The sequence below is a fragment of the Drosophila busckii genome, chromosome X (genome assembly GCF_011750605.1).
Source record: "Drosophila busckii strain San Diego stock center, stock number 13000-0081.31 chromosome X, ASM1175060v1, whole genome shotgun sequence".
Taxonomy (NCBI): Eukaryota; Metazoa; Arthropoda; class Insecta; order Diptera; family Drosophilidae; genus Drosophila; species Drosophila busckii.
In genome coordinates, this window is record NC_046608.1 from 3,927,925 (window position 1) to 3,949,326 (window position 21,402).

The 21,402-nt window shown below is 43.3% G+C and overlaps 6 protein-coding genes across 7 annotated transcripts; 2 read left to right on the forward strand and 4 right to left on the reverse strand.

Annotated features, from left to right (window-relative positions):
- Nucleotides 1-77: 77 nt before the first annotated feature.
- On the forward strand, nt 78-8,352 carry LOC108606864 (armadillo segment polarity protein). Its single transcript, XM_033294569.1, is given in 11 exon segments — nt 78-182; nt 1,644-1,703; nt 3,080-4,019; nt 4,021-4,705; nt 4,771-4,971; nt 5,037-5,089; nt 6,000-6,237; nt 7,109-7,205; nt 8,009-8,163; nt 8,165-8,222; nt 8,225-8,352. Coding segments are annotated over 10 exon segments (2,514 nt in total). The 5' UTR covers nt 78-182; nt 1,644-1,672; the 3' UTR covers nt 8,281-8,352.
- Nucleotides 8,353-8,378: 26 nt separating this feature from the next.
- LOC108606863 lies at nt 8,379-9,311 on the reverse strand. The gene is made up of 4 exons (XM_017997367.2): nt 9,093-9,311; nt 8,892-9,003; nt 8,623-8,835; nt 8,379-8,566 (listed from the first exon to the last, which is right to left on the reverse strand). Exons 1-4 carry the CDS (start codon nt 9,093-9,095, stop codon nt 8,403-8,405), a joined length of 492 nt encoding a protein of 163 aa, XP_017852856.1. The 5' UTR covers nt 9,096-9,311; the 3' UTR covers nt 8,379-8,402.
- Nucleotides 9,312-9,596: 285 nt separating this feature from the next.
- LOC108605341 lies at nt 9,597-10,100 on the reverse strand. The gene is made up of 2 exons (XM_017995011.1): nt 9,929-10,100; nt 9,597-9,865 (listed from the first exon to the last, which is right to left on the reverse strand). The coding sequence occupies exons 1-2, from the start codon at nt 10,098-10,100 to the stop codon at nt 9,597-9,599; spliced, it is 441 nt and encodes a 146-aa protein (XP_017850500.1).
- Nucleotides 10,101-11,041: 941 nt separating this feature from the next.
- Nucleotides 11,042-14,544, reverse strand: LOC108605565 (ER degradation-enhancing alpha-mannosidase-like protein 2). Its single transcript, XM_017995332.1, has 3 exons — nt 14,364-14,544; nt 13,166-14,294; nt 11,042-12,867 (listed from the first exon to the last, which is right to left on the reverse strand). The coding sequence occupies exons 1-3, from the start codon at nt 14,477-14,479 to the stop codon at nt 11,251-11,253; spliced, it is 2,862 nt and encodes a 953-aa protein (XP_017850821.1). The 5' UTR covers nt 14,480-14,544; the 3' UTR covers nt 11,042-11,250.
- A 326-nt stretch (nt 14,545-14,870) lies between these two features.
- LOC108606421 (WASH complex subunit 4) lies at nt 14,871-19,159 on the forward strand. 2 transcript variants are annotated; one of them, XM_017996522.2, is made up of 9 exons: nt 14,871-14,919; nt 14,983-15,494; nt 15,553-15,768; nt 15,828-16,919; nt 16,982-17,252; nt 17,318-17,472; nt 17,532-17,958; nt 18,015-18,223; nt 18,286-19,159. In XM_017996522.2, exons 2-9 carry the CDS (start codon nt 14,985-14,987, stop codon nt 18,742-18,744), a joined length of 3,339 nt encoding a protein of 1,112 aa, XP_017852011.1. In that variant the 5' UTR covers nt 14,871-14,919; nt 14,983-14,984; the 3' UTR covers nt 18,745-19,159. The 2 variants fall into 2 exon arrangements, with proteins under 2 accessions (XP_017852011.1, XP_017852010.1); XM_017996521.2 differs by having other exon boundaries at nt 14,872-14,915.
- Nucleotides 19,160-19,254: 95 nt separating this feature from the next.
- On the reverse strand, nt 19,255-21,227 carry LOC108606425 (peptidyl-prolyl cis-trans isomerase-like). Its single transcript, XM_017996528.1, has 2 exons — nt 20,958-21,227; nt 19,255-19,814 (listed from the first exon to the last, which is right to left on the reverse strand). The coding sequence occupies exons 1-2, from the start codon at nt 21,210-21,212 to the stop codon at nt 19,389-19,391; spliced, it is 681 nt and encodes a 226-aa protein (XP_017852017.1). The 5' UTR covers nt 21,213-21,227; the 3' UTR covers nt 19,255-19,388.
- Nucleotides 21,228-21,402: the final 175 nt, after the last annotated feature.

Below are 21,402 nucleotides of genomic sequence, written 5' to 3' on the forward strand. Positions count from 1 at the left end.
GATGCTTCAACAATTTTGAATAGGATTGAAATATCGATATACATATAATCGCTGCTTGTTCCAGCTCTAGTATACACATACTTGATTTTCGCTGGAAAATTTGTTTGTATCAACTTGTGTATTTAAAGTGCGTTTAATTAAATAAAACCTGCTTAAAAGCAGCTCATATATTTACTGACGCGGTAAGTTTTAAACGGATAACGTATTTGTAATCAGTGAAATGGAATTAACTAGCTTTAAAGTAGGATTTAGGAGTTAGCATAAGAAAACATGTAAGAAAGCTGTGAGTGGTAAACGAAGGTATACTGGGTCAGCAGCGGGGGTGTGGTAGTACATGTGTGTATGTGTGCGTGTGTATGAGCATTCTCCATGTTGAATATGCATACATAGAAATTAACAACATAAACAACTTATATTAGTAGATCTTTAATTAAGTATATTATAATTTAAGCTACATTAAATAAATATCTAGATGTAAATATGTGCGCATCTGTGTGACTGCAGGTAAACGCCAAGAAAGAATTAGATACATTTATGTAGCTGCGTATGTGTGTAGTGAAGTTGTCAGATAACATACAAAGTATTTAAACAAATGCACAATTAACATAAATGTAATATGTTGAAAATATATATATGCATATGTTAGTATGTATTAACTTATGTGTGATAATTTGTGAATGCAAGTATTAATTACAACTATGGAGTTTCTGTAAAAAGTATATTGTTCGTCATCGTATCATATGGCAACACTGTCGATGTCGACCTGCATTGGAGTTTCTACTCTCAACATACATCTCTCTCTTTCTCTCTATCTGCTCTCCCACTGCACCTTGTATCCGTGTGAGTGTTCTTGCATGTGTGTGTGTTTATGTACATGCAACGCTGCTGCTGCGGCGTCGTTCTCTCCGATTTCCAGTCACTTGTTTATTTCGTTCGGTGCTGGTCGTTCGCTTCTTTGGCTGCTTGTGCCAAGAAGCAGTGCAAAGCTTGTCACAGAAAAGCATAAAACTGTAAAGAGAATTCAAGAATAGATAAATATTTTGCATATTTTTTGCTTGTGCAACAACTAAAAACGTTGAAAAAACAGTGATTTGTTTGTTGCGTGTCTCAATTAAATGTTGTTGTTAATCGCTGGATTGAGTTAAAGTACAGAAACACACACATACATACTTGCGCATATTTAAACGGGAGTGTGATCTCTACTTTGCAGGTAAAACTATTTAAAAAGTATCTTTATTAGCCTACTTTCGTATGGGAGCGTATAAAAAAACATTTATTCAATCACAAGTATGAAATTTTGTCTCACAGCGGAAGTGTGTGTACGTGTGTGTATGTTTGTTTTCACAATACATACATACTACATACTACACAAGCATAGCTGTAGTTGTTGTTGTTGCTGTTGTTGAAAGAAATAAGTGAGTAACGACTGCTGCTCGCTCTCAGCGAGTTGGGTTACCTGCTCTCACCGCATAAGCTGATGGAGTTTGAATAGTGCACAAGAAGGTTTAGCTCCGCTTTAAATTAAAGTTCAGCTGTAATAATTGTGAGAGTTTAATTGTTTGTATGCTTAGTTAAAGAGTTTAGCCTAAATACTTCTGATCCTGTAAATACTATTTGTTAATTGAATTTCTATTTATTTGCAGGTGTGGTGTGAATCGCCTTAATCACCAAGATGAGTTACATGCCAGCCCAAAACCGTACAAGTAAGTGCCAAGTGTTCATAACGTTATTTGAATTCGGAGTTTAACTTGTGAAATGCAACAAAGCATTAACGTAAAAAAAACCAAACGCAAAGAGCATTGAATGTATTCCAATCTATCGTCCCTTTATGTTTGTTGTTTGTTGCTTTTGTCTGTTTTATTTTTTTTAGATGTAATGCATGGCATTTACGTGGATTCCCGTTACCTTACAATTTCCATTTAAATTCTCGTTCCTGTTCCCGTTGCCGTTCCCATTTGACTGTAGTCCTCCACACTCCCTTTGCTTGTTCATTTGCTGCTCTTTCGCTTCGCTCCCCTTTGCTTTTTGCAATTTTACGCTGCCCCTGAGTGAAATGCAAAATAAAAAAAAAATGCTGCGCCTTGTAGCATCTCTCACTCCCACAGCGCTCAGTTGTTGTTGCCACTTCATTTGCAAGCGTCTGCTTTAAGAAGAGTGTGGGAGTGAATGGGTGAATGGGTGGATGGATGGATGGATGGATGGATGGGTATGTGTGCTCACTAGTTATTCATCTCGCATCTCTCTCGCGCACTCTCTCACTCTCTCTGACTTGTTGCAAGAGAGCTGCAATTATTCGCTGTCGCTGTTCGACTGCCGGCACACGTTTGGGGTTTTTTTATTTCCCTTTGAGTATTTTTGCGCAGCAAGAGCAGAAGCAGAAGCAAATGCAAAAGCAGTTTCAACTTGAGTGGGCTTAGGCCCGCTTGAGAATAGAGTATAAAGTGCGTTTAATCGATCTGGGAAATGAAGCGGCGCACGCGGCGCACTTGCAATGCATTCGTCCTTCTACTTCCCTCTCTCTCTTCGCCGTGTCAGTTGCGGCAGTGCATAAGAAACAGCGTAAATCAAAAATAAAGAGAACTGCTGAGCAGGCATAATTAAGGCAAAGTGGCAAACAAAACGCCCAACGACGCATTTAAAGCTTCCTTCCCCCTTCTCTCTCCTCTCTTTCCTGTTTATATGCACATGCACACACACACACACATGCATACATTGGCATATTCGTCGTGGCTTCATTGCTCAGTTTTCGTTCACTTTGATTGCTCGTTGAGGGCACGCTCCTTCGCTCCTGCTCCCGCGCCCATTCCATTCCTTTGCCTTTGCTCTCGTTTTACATAACGTCGCCTTTAAAGTTTGCCAAAATGTCCTCCAGCGACCAATCTGTCACGTTTACCATGCACAAAGTCGCCAGCTACTGTTCTTGCGCTGCTTTCTTCCCCTCCTGCCTTTGCTGTCACTCTGTCGCATAGAAGGAATTCAAACACGTAGATAGTTGACTTGGGAACTGAGGATTTCTTTGTACTCTATGTTTTTATAATATTACTAAGTATTGCTACTTTCCTTTCTGAATTGCTTACAGTGTCCCACAACAATCAGTATAATCCGCCGGATTTGCCACCGATGGTGTCGGCCAAGGAGCAGACACTGATGTGGCAGCAGAACTCGTACTTGGGCGACTCTGGTATTCACTCGGGCGCCGTTACTCAGGTGCCGTCGCTGTCTGGCAAGGAGGACGAGGAAATGGAGGGCGATCCTCTGATGTTCGACCTGGACACCGGATTCCCACAGAACTTCACACAGGATCAGGTGGACGATATGAATCAACAGCTGAGCCAGACACGCTCGCAACGCGTTCGCGCCGCTATGTTCCCAGAGACGCTCGAGGAGGGCATCGAAATACCATCCACACAGTTCGACCCACAACAGCCAACCGCCGTGCAGCGGCTGTCGGAGCCTTCGCAAATGTTGAAGCACGCCGTGGTCAACCTGATCAACTACCAGGATGACGCCGAGCTGGCCACGCGTGCTATACCGGAGCTGATCAAGCTGTTGAACGACGAGGACCAGGTGGTCGTCTCGCAAGCAGCCATGATGGTTCACCAGCTATCGAAGAAGGAGGCCTCCCGTCACGCCATCATGAACAGTCCCCAAATGGTGGCCGCTCTCGTGCGCGCCATCTCCAACAGCAATGACCTGGAGAGCACCAAGGCCGCCGTCGGCACGCTCCACAACTTGTCGCACCATCGCCAGGGTCTCCTAGCCATCTTCAAGAGCGGCGGCATACCGGCTTTAGTCAAGCTGCTCTCCTCACCCGTCGAGAGCGTGCTCTTCTACGCGATCACGACGCTTCACAATCTGCTGCTGCACCAGGACGGCTCTAAGATGGCCGTTCGCCTAGCCGGCGGCCTCCAGAAGATGGTCACGCTGCTCCAGCGCAACAATGTCAAGTTCTTGGCCATCGTCACCGACTGCCTGCAGATACTGGCAGGCCTGCGGCCTTAGCGTGAATCCAGCGGAGCGTGTTGAGCTGGTGCGCATACATGCGCCGGAGCAATACAAGCAGCTCTTGTGGACAACTTCACGCGTCCTCAAGGTGCTCTCGGTATGCTCGAGCAACAAGCCGGCCATCGTGGACGCCGGCGGCATGCAGGCCCTGGCCATGCATCTGGGCAACATGTCACCTCGCCTCGTCCAGAACTGCCTCTGGACGCTGCGCAACCTCTCAGATGCCGCCACCAAGGTGGAGGGACTAGAGGCGCTATTGCAGTCGCTCGTACAGGTCCTTGGCTCCACTGACGTCAACGTGGTCACCTGTGCTGCCGGCATCCTCTCCAATCTGACGTGCAACAACCAGCGGAACAAGGCAACCGTTTGCCAAGTGGGCGGCGTCGACGCCCTCGTTCGCACCATCATCAACGCCGGTGATCGCGAAGAAATTACCGAGCCAGCGGTCTGCGCTCTGCGCCACCTCACCTCGCGCCACGTCGACTCCGAGCTGGCCCAGAATGCGGTTCGCCTCAACTACGGCCTCTCCGTAATTGTCAAGCTCTTGCATCCACCATCCCGCTGGCCCCTCATCAAGGCCGTCATCGGCCTCATTCGCAATCTGGCCCTCTGTCCGGCCAACCATGCGCCTTTGCGCGAGCACGGCGCCATCCACCACCTAGTGCGCCTGCTCATGCGTGCCTTCCAGGATACAGAGCGCGTAAGTGTAGAGATCTCTTTTGTTGGGATGTTGGACTCAACCTCATTTTCTTTATTTGTCAACAGCAACGATCCTCGATCGCCACCACTGGGTCGCAGCAGCCCTCGGCCTACGCCGACGGCGTACGCATGGAGGAGATAGTCGAAGGCACAGTTGGCGCCTTGCATATCCTGGCACGGGAGTCTCACAATCGCGCTCTCATACGCCAGCAATCGGTCATTCCGATCTTCGTGCGCTTGCTTTTCAACGAGATTGAAAACATTCAGGTAAGTTCAACTTCAACGTGAATTTAGCAATAAGAAAGGATTGCATCCATCTTATTCTTTTACAGCGTGTCGCAGCCGGCGTGCTCTGTGAGCTGGCCGCCGGATCTAAAAGGGGTGGGTTTGAGGATAGTAGCGTTTCATGTGGGGGCCATCGTGTGGCCGTCGTACTAGAATATTGCGATGCAGCTTCGGAGCCTGGCAACGTCTAGAATAGCGGAGTCGAGTGGCCGACCTATGGCAGTCAGGCTGTTTCTCTCCGAATGAGCGCAGTGAGAGCATATTTAGTGTGTGTGTGTAAGGTGAGTTGGAGCCATGGGTTAATCAGTGAGTGGCGTTTTAGAGAGAGTGAGAGTGTGTGTGTGTTTGTGTTTATTTTTAATGGATCAGAAGTGAAAAGTTGTTAGGAAAGAAGAGACACAGAGGACACAGCACACAATTCGTTGTTGTTGTTGTGTTGCGTACAAAGAGATTTGGTGTGATTGTTGTTGGTGTATTGTAGTTGTTGTTGTTGATTGTTGATGATTGTTGTGTGAAATTTGAATTGTTTGATTTTTTGCACATAAAGTAAACATAAGAAAAGAAAAAGAAACGAAAATCAAAACAGAAATTAATTACAAAAATTATAAACTAAACAAGTTGTTAAATACTATTTACATAAATAGACAATCAATACAAAAGTAAAATAGAATCAAATTTAATATGAAGGGGATCATCTGAATTACCCCTGGAGATCACCCGCTTATATACGCTTATATATATTCTAGTGCCGATAACAGGTATCGATTGCTTGCAATCTCTAGTCTACTTAGGACTAACATTTTCAAAATGATAACGTAGATTATTCTCGACAAATACTTGGTACTTGAAACAATGGAGCAAACGTATTCGAATTCGTGAGATGATTGGTAATTCGATAACTTGAATACAATTATACCATATTTGATGTATATTTACATGTGCGTGTAAGGATTTGCTTATCCTATATGGATATATGCTATATGTATTTACAGATTCGAGTTGGGACTAAGGGAAGTGGGAGCTAACGCACCTGCAAGTCGGGAGGGCGCCACTGGGCCGCTTACAGATTTGCTTCACTCGCGCAACGAGGGCGTGGCCACCTATGCAGCAGCTGTACTCTTCCGCATGAGCGAGGACAAGCCGCAGGACTACAAGAAGCGTCTCTCCATCGAGCTGACCAACTCGCTCCTCCGCGAAGAGAACAACATTTGGGCCAACGCCGACCTGGGCATGGGTCCCGACTTGCAGGTGCGTTAGCTCCCACTTCCCTTAGTCCCAACTCGAATCTGTAAATACATATAGCATATATCCATATAGGATAAGCAAATCCTTACACGCACATGTAAATATACATCAAATATGGTATAATTGTATTCAAGTTATCGAATTACCAATCATCTCACGAATTCGAATACGTTTGCTCCATTGTTTCAAGTACCAAGTATTTGTCGAGAATAATCTACGTTATCATTTTGAAAATGTTAGTCCTAAGTAGACTAGAGATTGCAAGCAATCGATACCTGTTATCGGCACTAGAATATATATAAGCGTATATAAGCGGGTGATCTCCAGGGGTAATTCAGATGATCCCCTTCATATTAAATTTGATTCTATTTTACTTTTGTATTGATTGTCTATTTATGTAAATAGTATTTAACAACTTGTTTAGTTTATAATTTTTGTAATTAATTTCTGTTTTGATTTTCGTTTCTTTTTCTTTTCTTATGTTTACTTTATGTGCAAAAAATCAAACAATTCAAATTTCACACAACAATCATCAACAATCAACAACAACAACTACAATACACCAACAACAATCACACCAAATCTCTTTGTACGCAACACAACAACAACAACGAATTGTGTGCTGTGTCCTCTGTGTCTCTTCTTTCCTAACAACTTTTCACTTCTGATCCATTAAAAATAAACACAAACACACACACACTCTCACTCTCTCTAAAACGCCACTCACTGATTAACCCATGGCTCCAACTCACCTTACACACACACACAAACACACACAACCATTGACACCACAACGAACACACACTCACACCAATACCATCCACGTTTCTACGATCCGATCCGACCCGATCCCATCGATCTGACTCGATCACAGGATATGCTTGGACCCGAAGAAGCATATGAGGGCCTCTACGGACAAGGTCCGCCCAGTGTGCACAGTGCGCACGGAGGTCGCGCATTCCATCAGCAAGGTATGTATTCCAGCTCTGGGCTCCTCTGGGCAAGCACACCAAAAACAAGCCTCGCCTCGCCCTGCCCCGCCCTCTTATTGCATAAGCTGAAGCAACTCAATGTGTGTATTCTTATATATGTGTGGGTAAAAAAGAAGATGAGTTTACTTATTGCACCAGTCGGCCTAGGCCCGCCCTGACCCCCATTAACTCTAATAACCCTTATCAATCACTTTCAACTTTATTCCAACTGCATCTATTAAGAGATTTAAACAAACACACACACAAAATCACATGCAACGCATATTCAGATATTCTAATCCGCTAATCCGTTAAGTAATGCTTGATCAAAATAATCGTTTCTTTGTGAACCCCAAGCCAAAGTCAAGTAATAGAATAACCGGACCCTTGAGTGTGACCCCCTCCGAAATAAAAACACAATTAACTTTATCCTATTTGCCATAATCATATCAAATGCACACATTACAGGAAGATCATCAAGGTGCTCCCGAAATATGTATTTAAAAGCTGATTTACTTAATATTTTCTGTTCCATTAAAGTGTTTTATATTTTCGCAAATTTATATTATTAAATATTCAGTTCAGTTCAGTTGTCGCATGGAAATATTTACCCGAATCGAGCGCATGTAATCCAAATCCAAACAAATGTTTGTAGTTTAGTCAATAGATCAAGAACATATGTAAGCTATATGTATGTGTATAGTGTATGCATGTACATACGTATACGTGTGTATGTATCTTTGAATAGTTTTGGAAGTGTGGAAAGTATAAACCGCTTACTTATTGTTTTCTTTATTTGACAGGATATGATACTCTACCAATAGATTCGATGCAAGGTCTCGAGATCAGCAGTCCAGTAGGTGGTGGTGCTGGCAATGCAGCGGGCGGTGCTGCTGGTGGTGGTGGCGGTGTTGGTGTTCCACCATCTGGCGGGAGGCACCAAACTCGCCCCTACTCTAATGGACAGGATTGTTGGCGAGATTGTATGCGGGCAGTTTTACTTTGATTTGGATCCATTGGCCGACCGCCACAACGACACAATAACCTGGCTGCCTGGTACGATACCGACTGTTAAGCACACACACACAGGGACTAACCGACAGACAGACAAAGTGCTGCTACTTACATATGTATTTGTATTTGTATGTTCACATAATCGAAACTTAAATAAATGTTCGCAATCGTAACATAAACAAATTAGAAAAATCCATGGGTATTACTCATTTGAATTAAATTCGGCTTCTGTGAATCGGCAATTTTTGAAAAGCCAAAGTGGGCAACGAGTGCAAAGATAATGAATGCGATTGCTAAGCTGCCAATGCAGCCAAAGAATATCATAAAGACAACGGTTATCAGTGTGCCTGAAAAGAAAATATAAATTAGAAGCGCAGAATTTGATTGAATACGTGTAGAATACCTTCCAGCAGCAGGATACCAACAAAAGTCATAACCAGCGTGGTCATACCAATGCCAAAAATAATAAGTAGCGGCAAAATGAAAACAAAAAAGCCGGCAACAAAGCAGATGGCTATATGTGGATGTTGGGCACACCATGTGGTCACAGCATCCAGAAGCTCATTTCCACCCAGTTCGTTCATGATGGCGCTGAACAAGTGACGTCCTTGCTGCCCTGTAAAACAAATACGCTCTGAATACGGGTTCGTTGAACTTTGACGCGGAATTTACAAAGCTTAAACAGGACTTGAAGCAGAGATTCCAGAGGCTGTTCAGGATTCACAGGCTTTGCATGCTCACTTTTAACGCGAGTGGAAGTGGCAGGGTCTGTAGGGCGCTCACTCTGTAAATAAACACATTAGGGCGTTACAAGTGCCGGCAATTTTATTTGTAGCAGCAACAAGTGTTATTTCGACTCTTTCTGCCACTTACCATTTTCACGCTGCGTTATGTGCTTGAGGCAGTATATGCAGTGAACTTAAACAGGCGTGTGCCTGTTTCTAAGCTACTCTTTAGTTTTTATAGTAATTTTATTTGTTTATTTTTAATCAGATCTGTCAAATTCGCGTTTTTCCCGTTAGATTAGCTCTTTCTGAAAAACCAAGCTCGGAAAAAATTAGGCTATTGTTGGAAGCTGGATTTTTGTATATTTCTAAAAAGCATATATTTTTGTGCCTTTTTTGAAAAATAAAACCAAAAGTTTTAAATATTCAAACTAATATCAGCATGCAAGTGTAATTGTTTGTTGATTGCACCGCTTCTAATATGCACCTGGATGACAGTGTATTGGTGTTGGGGCTGCATTTGCAAGAAACGATGGAATGAAATTGCTTAGGCGCTGTTGGCGTTGCCACCTATTTACAACACTTTAACGGCTTGAAATTAAATTTATTTGGTTTGAAAAAAACACAAGCAAATATATATACTAAATAACAATTAATGCAATACAAATTGCAGGCCATTAAAGGGTGGGCGCTCAGTAATACGCCCAGCTGTTATATGTTCCCCGTGTATTGTCATGCGGCAGCGTAGCTTGGGTGCCTGGACACCATTAAGATAAATGGCAAGCTCCTGGCATTGTAACGGTATCCAGCCATACACTTGTGATTCTAACAAAGGATAAACGGGTAACTTTGACTGCGCTGGCTGCAGTAAAATTGGTTGCGGCTCATATTTGGCATAGAACTTGGTGGTGATGGGATAAACTGTATAATAAATAGAAATAAAAAATATAACAATAAATGAGTTTAAATGTTTTTATTACATACCTTTTTTGGAAGACCCAAAGTCTTTACAAAGCCGTATATGCCTATTCGACTTGTCAATGAGTTCCTTTTCAAATGCATAGGGCAGTGGAAGTGGATCGCCCTCGTAATGATCGTTTTGCTGGCTATCGCCATCATCGTCCTCACCAGACGGTAACGCTGCCTTTGGCTTCATTTACAAACTGAGCCAAGCCAAGTTGGCAAACGTCTGTGGCGCGTAGCGTGCCTATAACGTCTGATTGGGATTTGCGCTGCAAGGACACCAGTCGTCTTTTCATTTATAAAACTTGAACTCATTAAACTTTTGCTATTCTTAATACTGCTGTTGTTGTTTTTTTTTTCTGTACTTGCTGCTGTTATTACTGCAGTCCATGACAGGCAATTTCGCCATTGAAGAACACACGCACCCACAAACATACAAACGCATATCAGAAAATGGCAAAGGCAAAGCGGCAAAACGCCGGCGTGACCTACATACAAAAACAAACAAGCACACACACACACACACACAAAGCCCTGTCATTTATTATTTTGCAATAGTGTGGAGCGAGGGAGCGCTGATCTACATCATCTGTTTATTTCACGTCATTTGTTTACACAAGCAAATAGGTGGGAAATTGAATGGAGTAGTAAAAAAAAATGAAAATCGTAGCAGGCTTAAAGGTAGCGCACCCTTGAAGTATGCAGCGATTTCCAAAAATAAACAAATGTTACTAAATGGCATTGCGTGACACGCTGGCTGTCAACCAAAACATACAAGATATATAGTATAGATAAATGTATTATTATTTTGCCAATATCTGTGATATATTACATAAAAAATGCTCATTTAATTAGTTACAAATATAGACAACAATTAATGCGCGGCAATAATAATAAATAAACAAAGGCACGCAGCCGAAAACACACACATAGACAAATGTTCAAAATGTATAACATACAACAACAGTCGACGCTCATTAAGTAGGCAATAACACTTTTGTTATAAATTACAATTTTTATATTTTAGTTGCATATATGTAATAATAATAATAATAATAATAATAATAATAAAAAAACACAAATGTAATTAGTTAAGCTATACAATTTGAACTTAGAGTTCTAAACTTAAGCATATTCGATGCCTTGGAAATGCTTTTGTCTATTAACGAGCGTCTACTATACAAATTCTCAATAACTGCGCCTTTGTTTATGCAAAAATTTTAGCTTAATTATCTACAATTCAGTCAATGTGGAGCTGTGTCTCAGCTTAGGTAGTTTAATTGGTTTCGGCAACCTCTGAAGCTGCTACTACGGCATATATTCTTATTGTAGTTGGCCCGCTGTCAGAGCGGCTCTGGATAGTATTCGCGATAGGCAAAGTTCTCAATAAACCCGGGTCGACGGCAGCTGAAGAGCTCATAGTCCAGCTGCTTATGTGCATGCTTTTCCAGCGACTTGCGTGTCTTCTCCAGCAGCAGCGCCTCATCGAACTTGATGCGCTGCGTTGTCGTTTTGCGTAAAATATTTTGCACAAACTGTGACCACACAGAGCCAGCATCTGCTGGTGGCGTTACCATCAACTGTTGCTGCTTCTGCTGCTGCAGCGGCTTGCTCTGCTGCTGCTGCTGGTCCTGCTCCTGCATTGGCATACTGGCCAGCGGACTTGCCGTTGGCTGCGGTTGTGGCGTTGTGGCGGGCGTGCTTAGGCCCTGCACAATGCTCTGCAGTCGATCCACTGTCTCGGCCATGCGCTTGCGGAACTCGACCATGCGGCGTGTGTATTTGAAAAGCTGATGCAACTGCGCGGGTGCCAGCTCCGTTTCGGCTTCTAACTGCATCATCTCTGCTGCGCTAAGCAGCGGCTGCAGCTGCAGCTTACGCTTGGTCTCATTGCTCCCCAGCCTATAAATACGTTCAACGAATTCTTGCATCGCCGTTGTATTCAGCAGCGAGCGCTCGTAGTCGTAGCGCGTCTGCTGCAGCAGATGGCGCATCGTCTGATTGCCTAGCTCCGTCTCGTTGCGCAGCATGCCCATGCTAAGCTCGTCCAGAGCGTGCAGTATGTGTGATAGAAAGCGATGCATATCGCTGCTCTCCGCCTGATAGGTCAGCAGCTGCAGCCGTTCCATAAGCCGTATATTTATAACAAACTGCTGCTCCAGCTCGTACAGCTGCCACAGCGTGCGCATGCGTGCCTCGTAGTCTTGCTGCGCGCCAGCGCCTAGCAGCTGAGTCATGTTGCCATCGTAGAGCTGCATGCCGCGTATGAATGCCACATCCATTGTATAGTTGCGCATGAACTTAAGCACATAGTCGAGCGTATCCGCTGCATTGTCGAAATCCTCACGACGCTGTGCAAAGAAGTCCTCCAGATCGATTAGCGTCAACTGATTGCGATGCAGTGGCTGCCTCGCCCTGTAGCTCAGCGGCTGACTCAGATTCAGTTCACGCTCCTCGCGTATGCGCTCAAAGTTGCCCACAAGCATCTCCGCTGCCGGCTGCTGGAACTCATCAAACACTTCTATATCCACAGCCATGGTCGTCTGACTCTGCTTGACTGGCGTCTCCAGCGTTTCCTTGGCGCTTATACTCTGACTCTGACTCTGGCACTTTGGCGTCCACTTGTCCTGCACTGCCAAACGCTTTTGTCGCTGTCGCTCGAAAAGCGACTTTTGACTAAAGCTGGGCAAGTCCAACTGCGCGTACACATCCTGTTTGTGCTGGTGACAGCAATGAATCGCCGACATGTCCATGGGATGTGCCTCCGTGTTGAAGACATAAGCGCCTGCTTGCACTACGCACACATCGCTATCGTTGCCCAGCAGCTCTCCCTGGTTTGGGTCGCCAGCGTGATGCAGAAAGTTGTCCTCGTCGAAGAGCAAATAGAGATATTTGGTCGTCTCGGCCAAAAAGAAGGATTCCATGCGATTCTCTTTCTCATGCGTGACCACATTGCGTATCTGTTATAAAGAGCGATAATTAGTTTGAGTACGAAAGAGATGAACACATAGAAGGCGAGGTGGAATGAGTGTAATCTTTAGATAAAGAGAGAGAGAGAGAGAAAGAGAGAGAAATCCTCTCATTCTTACATAAGCAAAAGCAAGAGAGAGAGAGAGAGAGAAATATGCAATATGCCTAATAAAGAGTGAGAGGCAAGTGTCGAAGCAAGAGAGATTTATATAGCGTATTGAGGCAAGAGAAAGATGGTGAGTGGGTGTGAGTGAAATAGTGAACGTGGGAGTGAGAGGGCCAACTCACCGTCGCGTAGCCACACTTGGTCTTGGCGCTAAATTCAATTGTCTCCAGCATATGCTCACCCAACTCCAGCAGATGCTCACTCTTAGTGGCACGATACAGGTACATGGCGGACTCTATTAGCTCCGGCCGCAGTGGATAAATCTCACGATTGGGCGCAGCCTCGCCTACGGGTATGTTAAAGAACTCAGGCAGAAATCCATACTTCTTCCAAACACTGATATAGCGTGACATGGTGCGCACAGCTGGCTCCGTGTCGCCCACAATGCTGAGTATTCCCGGCCAGAAGGATTCGAGCGATTGGAACACTGGTAGAGTGACATGGCCCTTGTTCATGCCCACCCAAACGTACCAGTGATCCTTGCGCATGTATTTCTCAATGGGTGCACGTGCCTCGCCAAACAACTCCATCAGCTCTGGACGATTCAGCAATATGGCGCCCTTGACCAGATACTCGAAGAGCGAATCCACTCCAGCACCTATGCCAGAGTCAAGCGCAGTCCAGCGACCGCTCTGCACATCAATGTGATTGCCAAAGAGTCCAATGGAGGAGCGTCGTTCCCAGAGCGCATAGATGGCTTGCAAGGCTACCTCCTCATAGATGGTGTTGCCAGTTAGACGGCTAAGAGTGCCGAATTCAATCAGAAATGTGCCCACGCCGGCGGTGCAGGTGACAGAGGTTTCGCCGCTAGGTACGCCATAGCGTAGATTCACAGTGCCATAGGGCATGCCCGTGTTGGTGTCAAACGCAGGCAGCAGCCGCTTTGCCACATCCTCGGCCATGCGCAGCAGTGGACCGCTGCAAGGCCAGCCGGGCTCGACTTCAACTCCACAGCGGCGGGATAGCAAATGGGCCGAGAGAAGACCGCCAACTATGCGTATGTTCGTCTCGAACACAGACACATTTATGTCCTTATTAAAGTCCATCTTCTCGGTGAGCAACGTATAGACGCGCCTAAATTCTGTATAATTGCCCATGGTGGCAAGCGTATCGAGTGCATCGATTAGCGTCAGTGAGTAGCTGCCCCACGTATCATGTCCATCGCAGGTAAGCGGACGCAGTTCGTCATAGTTACCGGCGTACGTCAAGTAGCCATCGTACGCATGCTGAAACATGCGGCGTACATCCTCGCTAAATGGGCACACGGATATTTTAGTTGCAAATCTAGGTCTATATACTGAGGAGTAAGTTGCTCCTTACCGCAATTCCAATTTACGTGTACGTGTATAATGCTTGTGTGAGATTCCTTGATCGGCCAGGCTGAGTACCATGATCGCAGCAACGATAACGTAAACGTTTTCCCAGATATTTGGCATATTTCAGCAGCTGTATTGCACCTTATCCATTTGTTGCTAATTAAATTAAGAGCATTGCGGGTATGGCTTTTTGCGGTTTATGCTACGTAGCCGCAAAACAAATCACAGCTGTTTACACCATCAGCCGGCAAGCGGCGGCATGACGATAACAGTTTTTTCTTGGCTATTACTGGTATTTTCAAAAGATATCGCCAAAGTACTGGCTACCAAAAGTTCAAATTTTAGCTGCATCTTATGTGTATTAAACTATTTATACAATCTACAAATATAAATCGAACCTTGTAAGTGCACCAAAGCGCTAATGTGAAATTAAAATGATAGCATCTTATTAGTATTGCCATACAGCCAGATTAACGGGAAAAAAGCGCAATGGGCAGCATTGGTGCGGTCATCGCTAGTCTTGCTACAAGTGCAACAATGAAACAAAGTTCCCTATGTATGTATGTATATATTACTAATGTTTATTTACCTTACATTTTTATGTTCCTTACTTTTGCTTACAGCCATGTACGCCGAGGATATCCTCAAGGATTATGGCGCATTCATGGAGGAGCACGACAACAAGTTGCAGCTGCTGAGCAAACAATTGTTGAACAACAATCCGCAGCACGATCGCTACAGCGTAAACATGTATGCTGTGGCACCGCCCATTGAGATAAGCTGCGTAGATGTAGAGTACACAACATGGCACAGGCTAAGGCTAACGGAAGCAGAGCTGCTGGCCAACAAGCCGCTCACAACGTTGGCACATCTATGCAATCAATGCAAGGAATTAAGCAAGTCGACGCAACAGCTGCAACTAAAATATTTAAATATTGATGAGCTCTTGGAGCAGCTGCGACTGCAGCTGGGTAACGCATTGGAGCCCACGTTGCATCACATGAGCACGGCCATAGATTTCTTTTGCCAGCTGTATTTCTTGCTTAAGCGCATTATCGATGTTCTGCAAAATATGTGGTCTCAAATAACGGCATACATATCTGTAACTGTTGAGGTGAACGAACTGCAATTGTTTGTAAGTAACTAAAACAATAATTAAAGCATATTTGTATAAGTTATTTGTTGAATTGCAGACTGTATTTGATGCCATGATAGAGCTTATCGAGCAGCTTGTAGTCTTCAACGAACTGACAGAGCATTCCAATATATCCACCCAGTGGGCATTTTATAGAAAGTGGCTGCAAAGCTTGGCCAAAAGCAAAGAAGCAGCTTGCAATAGTTTTGAGCTAAATGGTCTGCAAACTTCGCTGGAGGATATAGAGACTGTGATAACGGGGCAAATATTTCGCGTAAGCAGCAAATAACTTAACCATTAAGTTTACAATTTATAACAGACATTGCATTACAGATATTTCTAGATAGTTTACTAGAGTCCAAGAAGCATTTGCAGCTAAAGGATGCGAGCGTGAATAGCTTAACGCAGCATGGCAATGCATATATACGCAAGCTGCTGAACAACATTGAGTGGCAGGATTATAAGCACTATGAGCAGCCAAAGCAGTTGCTGCAGCTGACTGCATTTATATGCATGCTCTACAAGCTGGGCGTGCAGCTGGAGGGTAAGCTGCTGAAGCAGGCATTGGAAACGTTGTCAAAGTACCAGCGCTTGCCTTTGAGCCTGCAAGTGCATTGGACGCCACATGCTTTTATCCATCAGCATGCCAAGACGCTAGTAAAGCCACAGGACAAATCACCAGAGCCGAGCAAGCAACAGCTGGTCTTGTTGGACAAGCTCAATCAAAGCGATATGAAAACCTGTCGTCAGCTGGGCACACAGCTAACGTTGTGGTGCATTAGCATGCAACGTGCTCTTGCCACAGGCGTCTTTGGGCAACTCAAGAGCTTTGCCAGACTGCTGCTGCAGGGTCAGAGCTATGTAGCGCACATCAACAGTCTGATAGCTGGACTTATACGCAGACATGTGGCGTTGGCACAGCCGCTTGGCAATGATAATTTATGGCTTATATGCAAACTGTTGCAATTTCTGCAGCAGATGCAGCAAACATTTGCAATGAATCAAATGCACTGCACGCGCTATTTGAACTCCTTGTTGCAGTGGCAAAAACAAAAAATACAACAGCTGCTGTTGCAAACGAAACGCAATATGTCGGATCTTAAGCAAATGCAGCGCAAGCTGCAAATCCTAACCATGCTTAAGCTGACCGAGCGCGCCATTAGAGGTCAAGCCAATGGCGAGCACTTGGGCACTGTTAAGCTGGCGCTCAGCGAATTTCTGGGCAAAGAGCGTCCGCTGTCGGCAGACAAGCAAAAGTTGTTTAAGTCTCTGGCAACGCGCACGGATAATCTTTGTCGTCTGCAGCAGCCAATGCAGACCCAATTGGATGCCACGGCTCTTATATATTTCTACGCCACCTTGGGCTGCAATGCGGCTACACTCAAGACGCATGTGAAGCAACAGCGCAGTGCCTTTTTGTTGCATGTAGGTAGTACCAAACAAAGTACATTTGTTTACTATATTAATCTTTATATTGTGTTTTGCAGAATTTCATGGCTGCCTGCAACAAGCTGGACAAGAACTTGAGCGTCTTTCAGTGCGCAGTGGCACCAGCTGGCGCTGCTTTAAGCAGTCAGCGCATCTATGAAACGCAGCGTGAATTTCTAAGTACACACTTGGAGTTTCTGCTGCGTATGGAGGCCTTGTCGCACTTATTTCTGGAGCAGGAGCATCCATTTCAAACGCAAACAAAGGACTATCGCAATTGCATTAAACTAGCGCCCATCGAACGCGCTGGCGAGTATTATATACTGAGAAGTAAGCACGTTTGACACAATTCTAATTATACACTTGAACCTATATATATTTTATTTGTTAATTAGATGATTTGGAAAACTATTTTACGGCTACGTTTTATAATCTAACAACAATTGCGCCACACGACTGGAAATCCTATGAAAGAATGCGTCATTTGGCCAACAAGCTGCTGCAACTGCGCCCTGTGGATGATTATTTACCCAATCAAATTATAGATCAAGTTGGCAATTATTTATTAACAACATTAATTTATATTTAATAACTTTGTTTGCTTTGCAGGGCATTGATGTGTTGCAAATCATGCGCAACATACACACGTTTGTCTCCAGCTTTGCGTACAATATGAATCTGCAACTGTTTGTGGAAATCCAGAGCAGCAACAAGCATCTGGATATTGTGGGCGCCAGGCATGTGGCAAACTCTGTGCAGACACATGGCACTGGCATTATAAATACTACAGTTAATTTTATATATCAGTTTCTGCGTCAAAAGTTCTATACATTCTCCACATTTCTGCATGATGAGCATATCAAGTCGCGTTTACTTAAGGAATTTCGCTATCACGCCGAGCACAAGCATGATAGCTCATATCAATCGTATCCTTACGAAAGAGCCGAGAGTTTCATTAAGAAAATACGCAAATTGGGCGTGGCCAGGAGTGGAGAAACCTACATGGACCTGTTTCGCAAAGTTGTAACGCAAATTGGTAAGCATTACAACTATTGTATACAGTTTATTTTTTAATACTTACCCCAATTTTAGGCAATGCTGTGGGCTATGTGCGCCTGCTGCAAGCGGGCAGCAAGAATGCCAACTTTAGAAGTCGCTCCTATATGTCCAGATCCAACAATAGCTTTGAGCGCGCTGAGGATAACAATCTAGATGAGCTTACTGAGAGCGCTATCAAGGCCTATGAGAAAAGCATAGGACATCTCAAGGAGTGTTATTCCGATCGCACAAATTACTTTAAGGTTAAAACTTACACAACTAACAATTGATTTAGTTATTAAATTGTTTATGTTTTATTTTACAGCTACTTCTGCAAGGCTTTCAGCCTTTCTTCTGCAATCCACATAACAATCATCTGCGCACTTTCTATTTAATAGCGCCTGCACTGATTATTAACTATATAGAAAATAGAGTTAAGGACAAATTGCAAATGCATAAAAAGACTCAAGCCAAGTGTGTCCTATTTGAGGATGGCTTTGCCATTGGTCTAATATATATATTAAATATGCTAAAACAACTCAACGAATTCCATGAGCTCAACTGGAGTCAAACCACCACACAACGACTGGAAGCACAGCGCCTTAAGCTGCAGGAGTTTGTTGCCAGCAACGATCAGAAGAGTTCACCCAGCAAGGCGGCTGCTGATAGCGAGGAGAAGCTGCTGCAGACCATGGCCATAACCGAGCGGCATGTTAATGCCTATGAGCAGGAATATAATCTGCTATATGCCACCCTTAGTAGTGCTGAAATATTTTTTCAGTAATTAAAAAGCGCTTCTTATATTTATGGGTTACATACCATTTTGATTGTAATTTTGTTAGTGTTTTTATTAAGACGAAATTATTAAATTGTTTTCAATAAATATTGTATATATGTAGTTAAATATGTAAATTTGTTTAACTGTTTGTTCATAATTGTATTTAATTAGAATTTTCTTGTTTGTCTACAATTGTAAGTATTTTGTAGTTGGGCAGCGTCGGCCTCTTAATGCAAGTTCAATTTTTAAACAATGCTTACTAGTTTAGTTTTAGATTATTTAACATTAAATGCACTTGTTGAAAACAACAATAAAGTGCTTGATGATTTAACAAGCCTAGATTTGTTTATAGAGTCCATTAAAATTGTTTCTTATTTCGTATTGAAGAACTCTGGCGAATAGGCAACAAAAAAAGTTTACAACATTTGCGCTTATTGCTTATACATATTTATTTCTCCACTTGCATTAGAAAGCGACCCGTAATGGACCCCGGAATTGATTTGTCTCATTTCACTATTGAAAATAATAATGTATTGCGTATATTTCATATCATTACAGTTATTCGTATTGGTAAAAAAAATTTGTTGGAGAAAAAATGCGAACGAGAACGAACTGGGTGTTTCTTTTCGTCTTAACAGAGTTTTGCCAACTTATAGCGCACCGCAATTGGCGACCACAATCTTCTTGGTGGTCTTGCCCGACTGCGAGCCAAAAGCTTCAATCTTCTTGACCACGTCCAGGCCCTCAACGACCTCGCCGAAGACAACGTGCTTGTTGTCCAACCAGGCGGTCTTAACGGTGCAAACGAAGAACTGGGAGCCGTTGGTGTTGGCACCAGCGTTAGCCATCGACAGAATGCCAGGGCCGGTGTGCTTCAGACGGAAGTTCTCATCGGGGAACTTGTTGCCGTAGATGGACTTGCCTCCAGTGCCGTTGTGGTTGGTGAAGTCACCACCCTGGCACATGAAGTTTGGAATGACGCGATGGAAACTGGAGCCCTTGTAGCCAAAGCCCTTCTCGCCGGTGCACAGAGCACGGAAATTCTCCGCGGTCTTGGGCACAACATCGGAGCGCAGCTAAATTAAACAAAAAGTTTTAAAAATAATTAATTAATGACTAATCACAATTGTTTGCGCTTGTGTTTAAATGTACATATGGCATATACACATAGCTAATGATAGGAAAGTTTCCAAATCTATATATACACACACACACACACACTCACACACGTTGTACATACACAACAGCGTGAGTCCAGGTGAGGGCATTAACGGCTTTCTCTCTATGGCCTTAAATCTAAATGATAGATTTGATGAAAATCATAATAAAAATTTAAATTGACGCAAGCCCATTACATCATCCAATAAAATCTCTCTTAACAAGTTCGTTTTGTCAAAGTCAAACGGGTTTACTACATTCTTAAAAGGCATACAAGCATATGTACATTCATATGCCGCCTTCACACATACACATCATTTGAGGTTATGTTGGTGTGAATTGCTTGTGTATACGTTTTGTGTATGTGGTGTGTGTATACAGATGCCGGCAATTTGTGCGGGTTCGTTGTTGTGCGATTATTTTTTAGATGAAAGACTGAATATACATTTAACTCGTTTGGTTTTTAATACTAAAAATAAAATGCTGAACTTTAATTGTGCTATATTGTTACACATGCTGATATATATACATAGTTATACACATGTGCGTGTGTGTATGCATATCGTGGCGCGCGCTCATACTCATGCATTTTTTCTTCTACTCTTAAAAGCGGTGTACATATAAAGTGTAATGGTGGACAAATCAAATTGCCACTTAAACTTTAATGCATATGTACTATATGTGTACATATGTACATATATAGATCCACAAATGCAGTTAGAAAACTAACTTTGCATGTGGTTTATTTAATAATGCATGGGTACACAATGTACCCAGGTTTTTTGGCTGGTGTATAATTAACTTAGCACTTAATTGCAATTTGCCTTCAAATTCAGTGTAAGGTCATCGTCACGTGTCCAATTTCAAAAAGAGTACTATGAACCGCATTTCGCACATATGTATGCACATACACGTGTGTTCTATGCATGCACGTAAACGATCGCACTCACACACGCTCACATTTGCATACATTGGCAATTGAACGAATGTTAAAAAAATTTACACCGCTTATTAAAATTGTTAGCAAATTTAACTTTTATTAACAATTTAATTCAACTTACCTCCATAACAATACGACCGACTGGCGCGCCATCGGCGGTCATGTCAAAGAATACTCTTGGTAAACTACCCATTTTCGCGTCCTTTGAATAATCGCGTACAAACTGAATTCCAAATTGCAACTGACCTCCTCTGTCACTTCCAGTTCGAGTTGAGGTTAATATAGATTTACTCGGTAAAATGGCGGATCCAGCAAACCGAAATGCCAACGACGACTTGTGAATGTTTCGAATCAGAGTTGCTCCTACGAACGCCATTGTGTAAGTGTGACCGCGAAGTCAATCTACGGCTGTGATTATGAATTAAAATATCGATGAATCGACCAAAATATAAGTGTACAATAAAAATAAACACTTTATTACCTTATAAATGAAATTCAAAGTCGTTACGTAAGAATATCGAGACGTTATCGACTCAAAAGTTATCGTATCGAACTGCAATCAATCT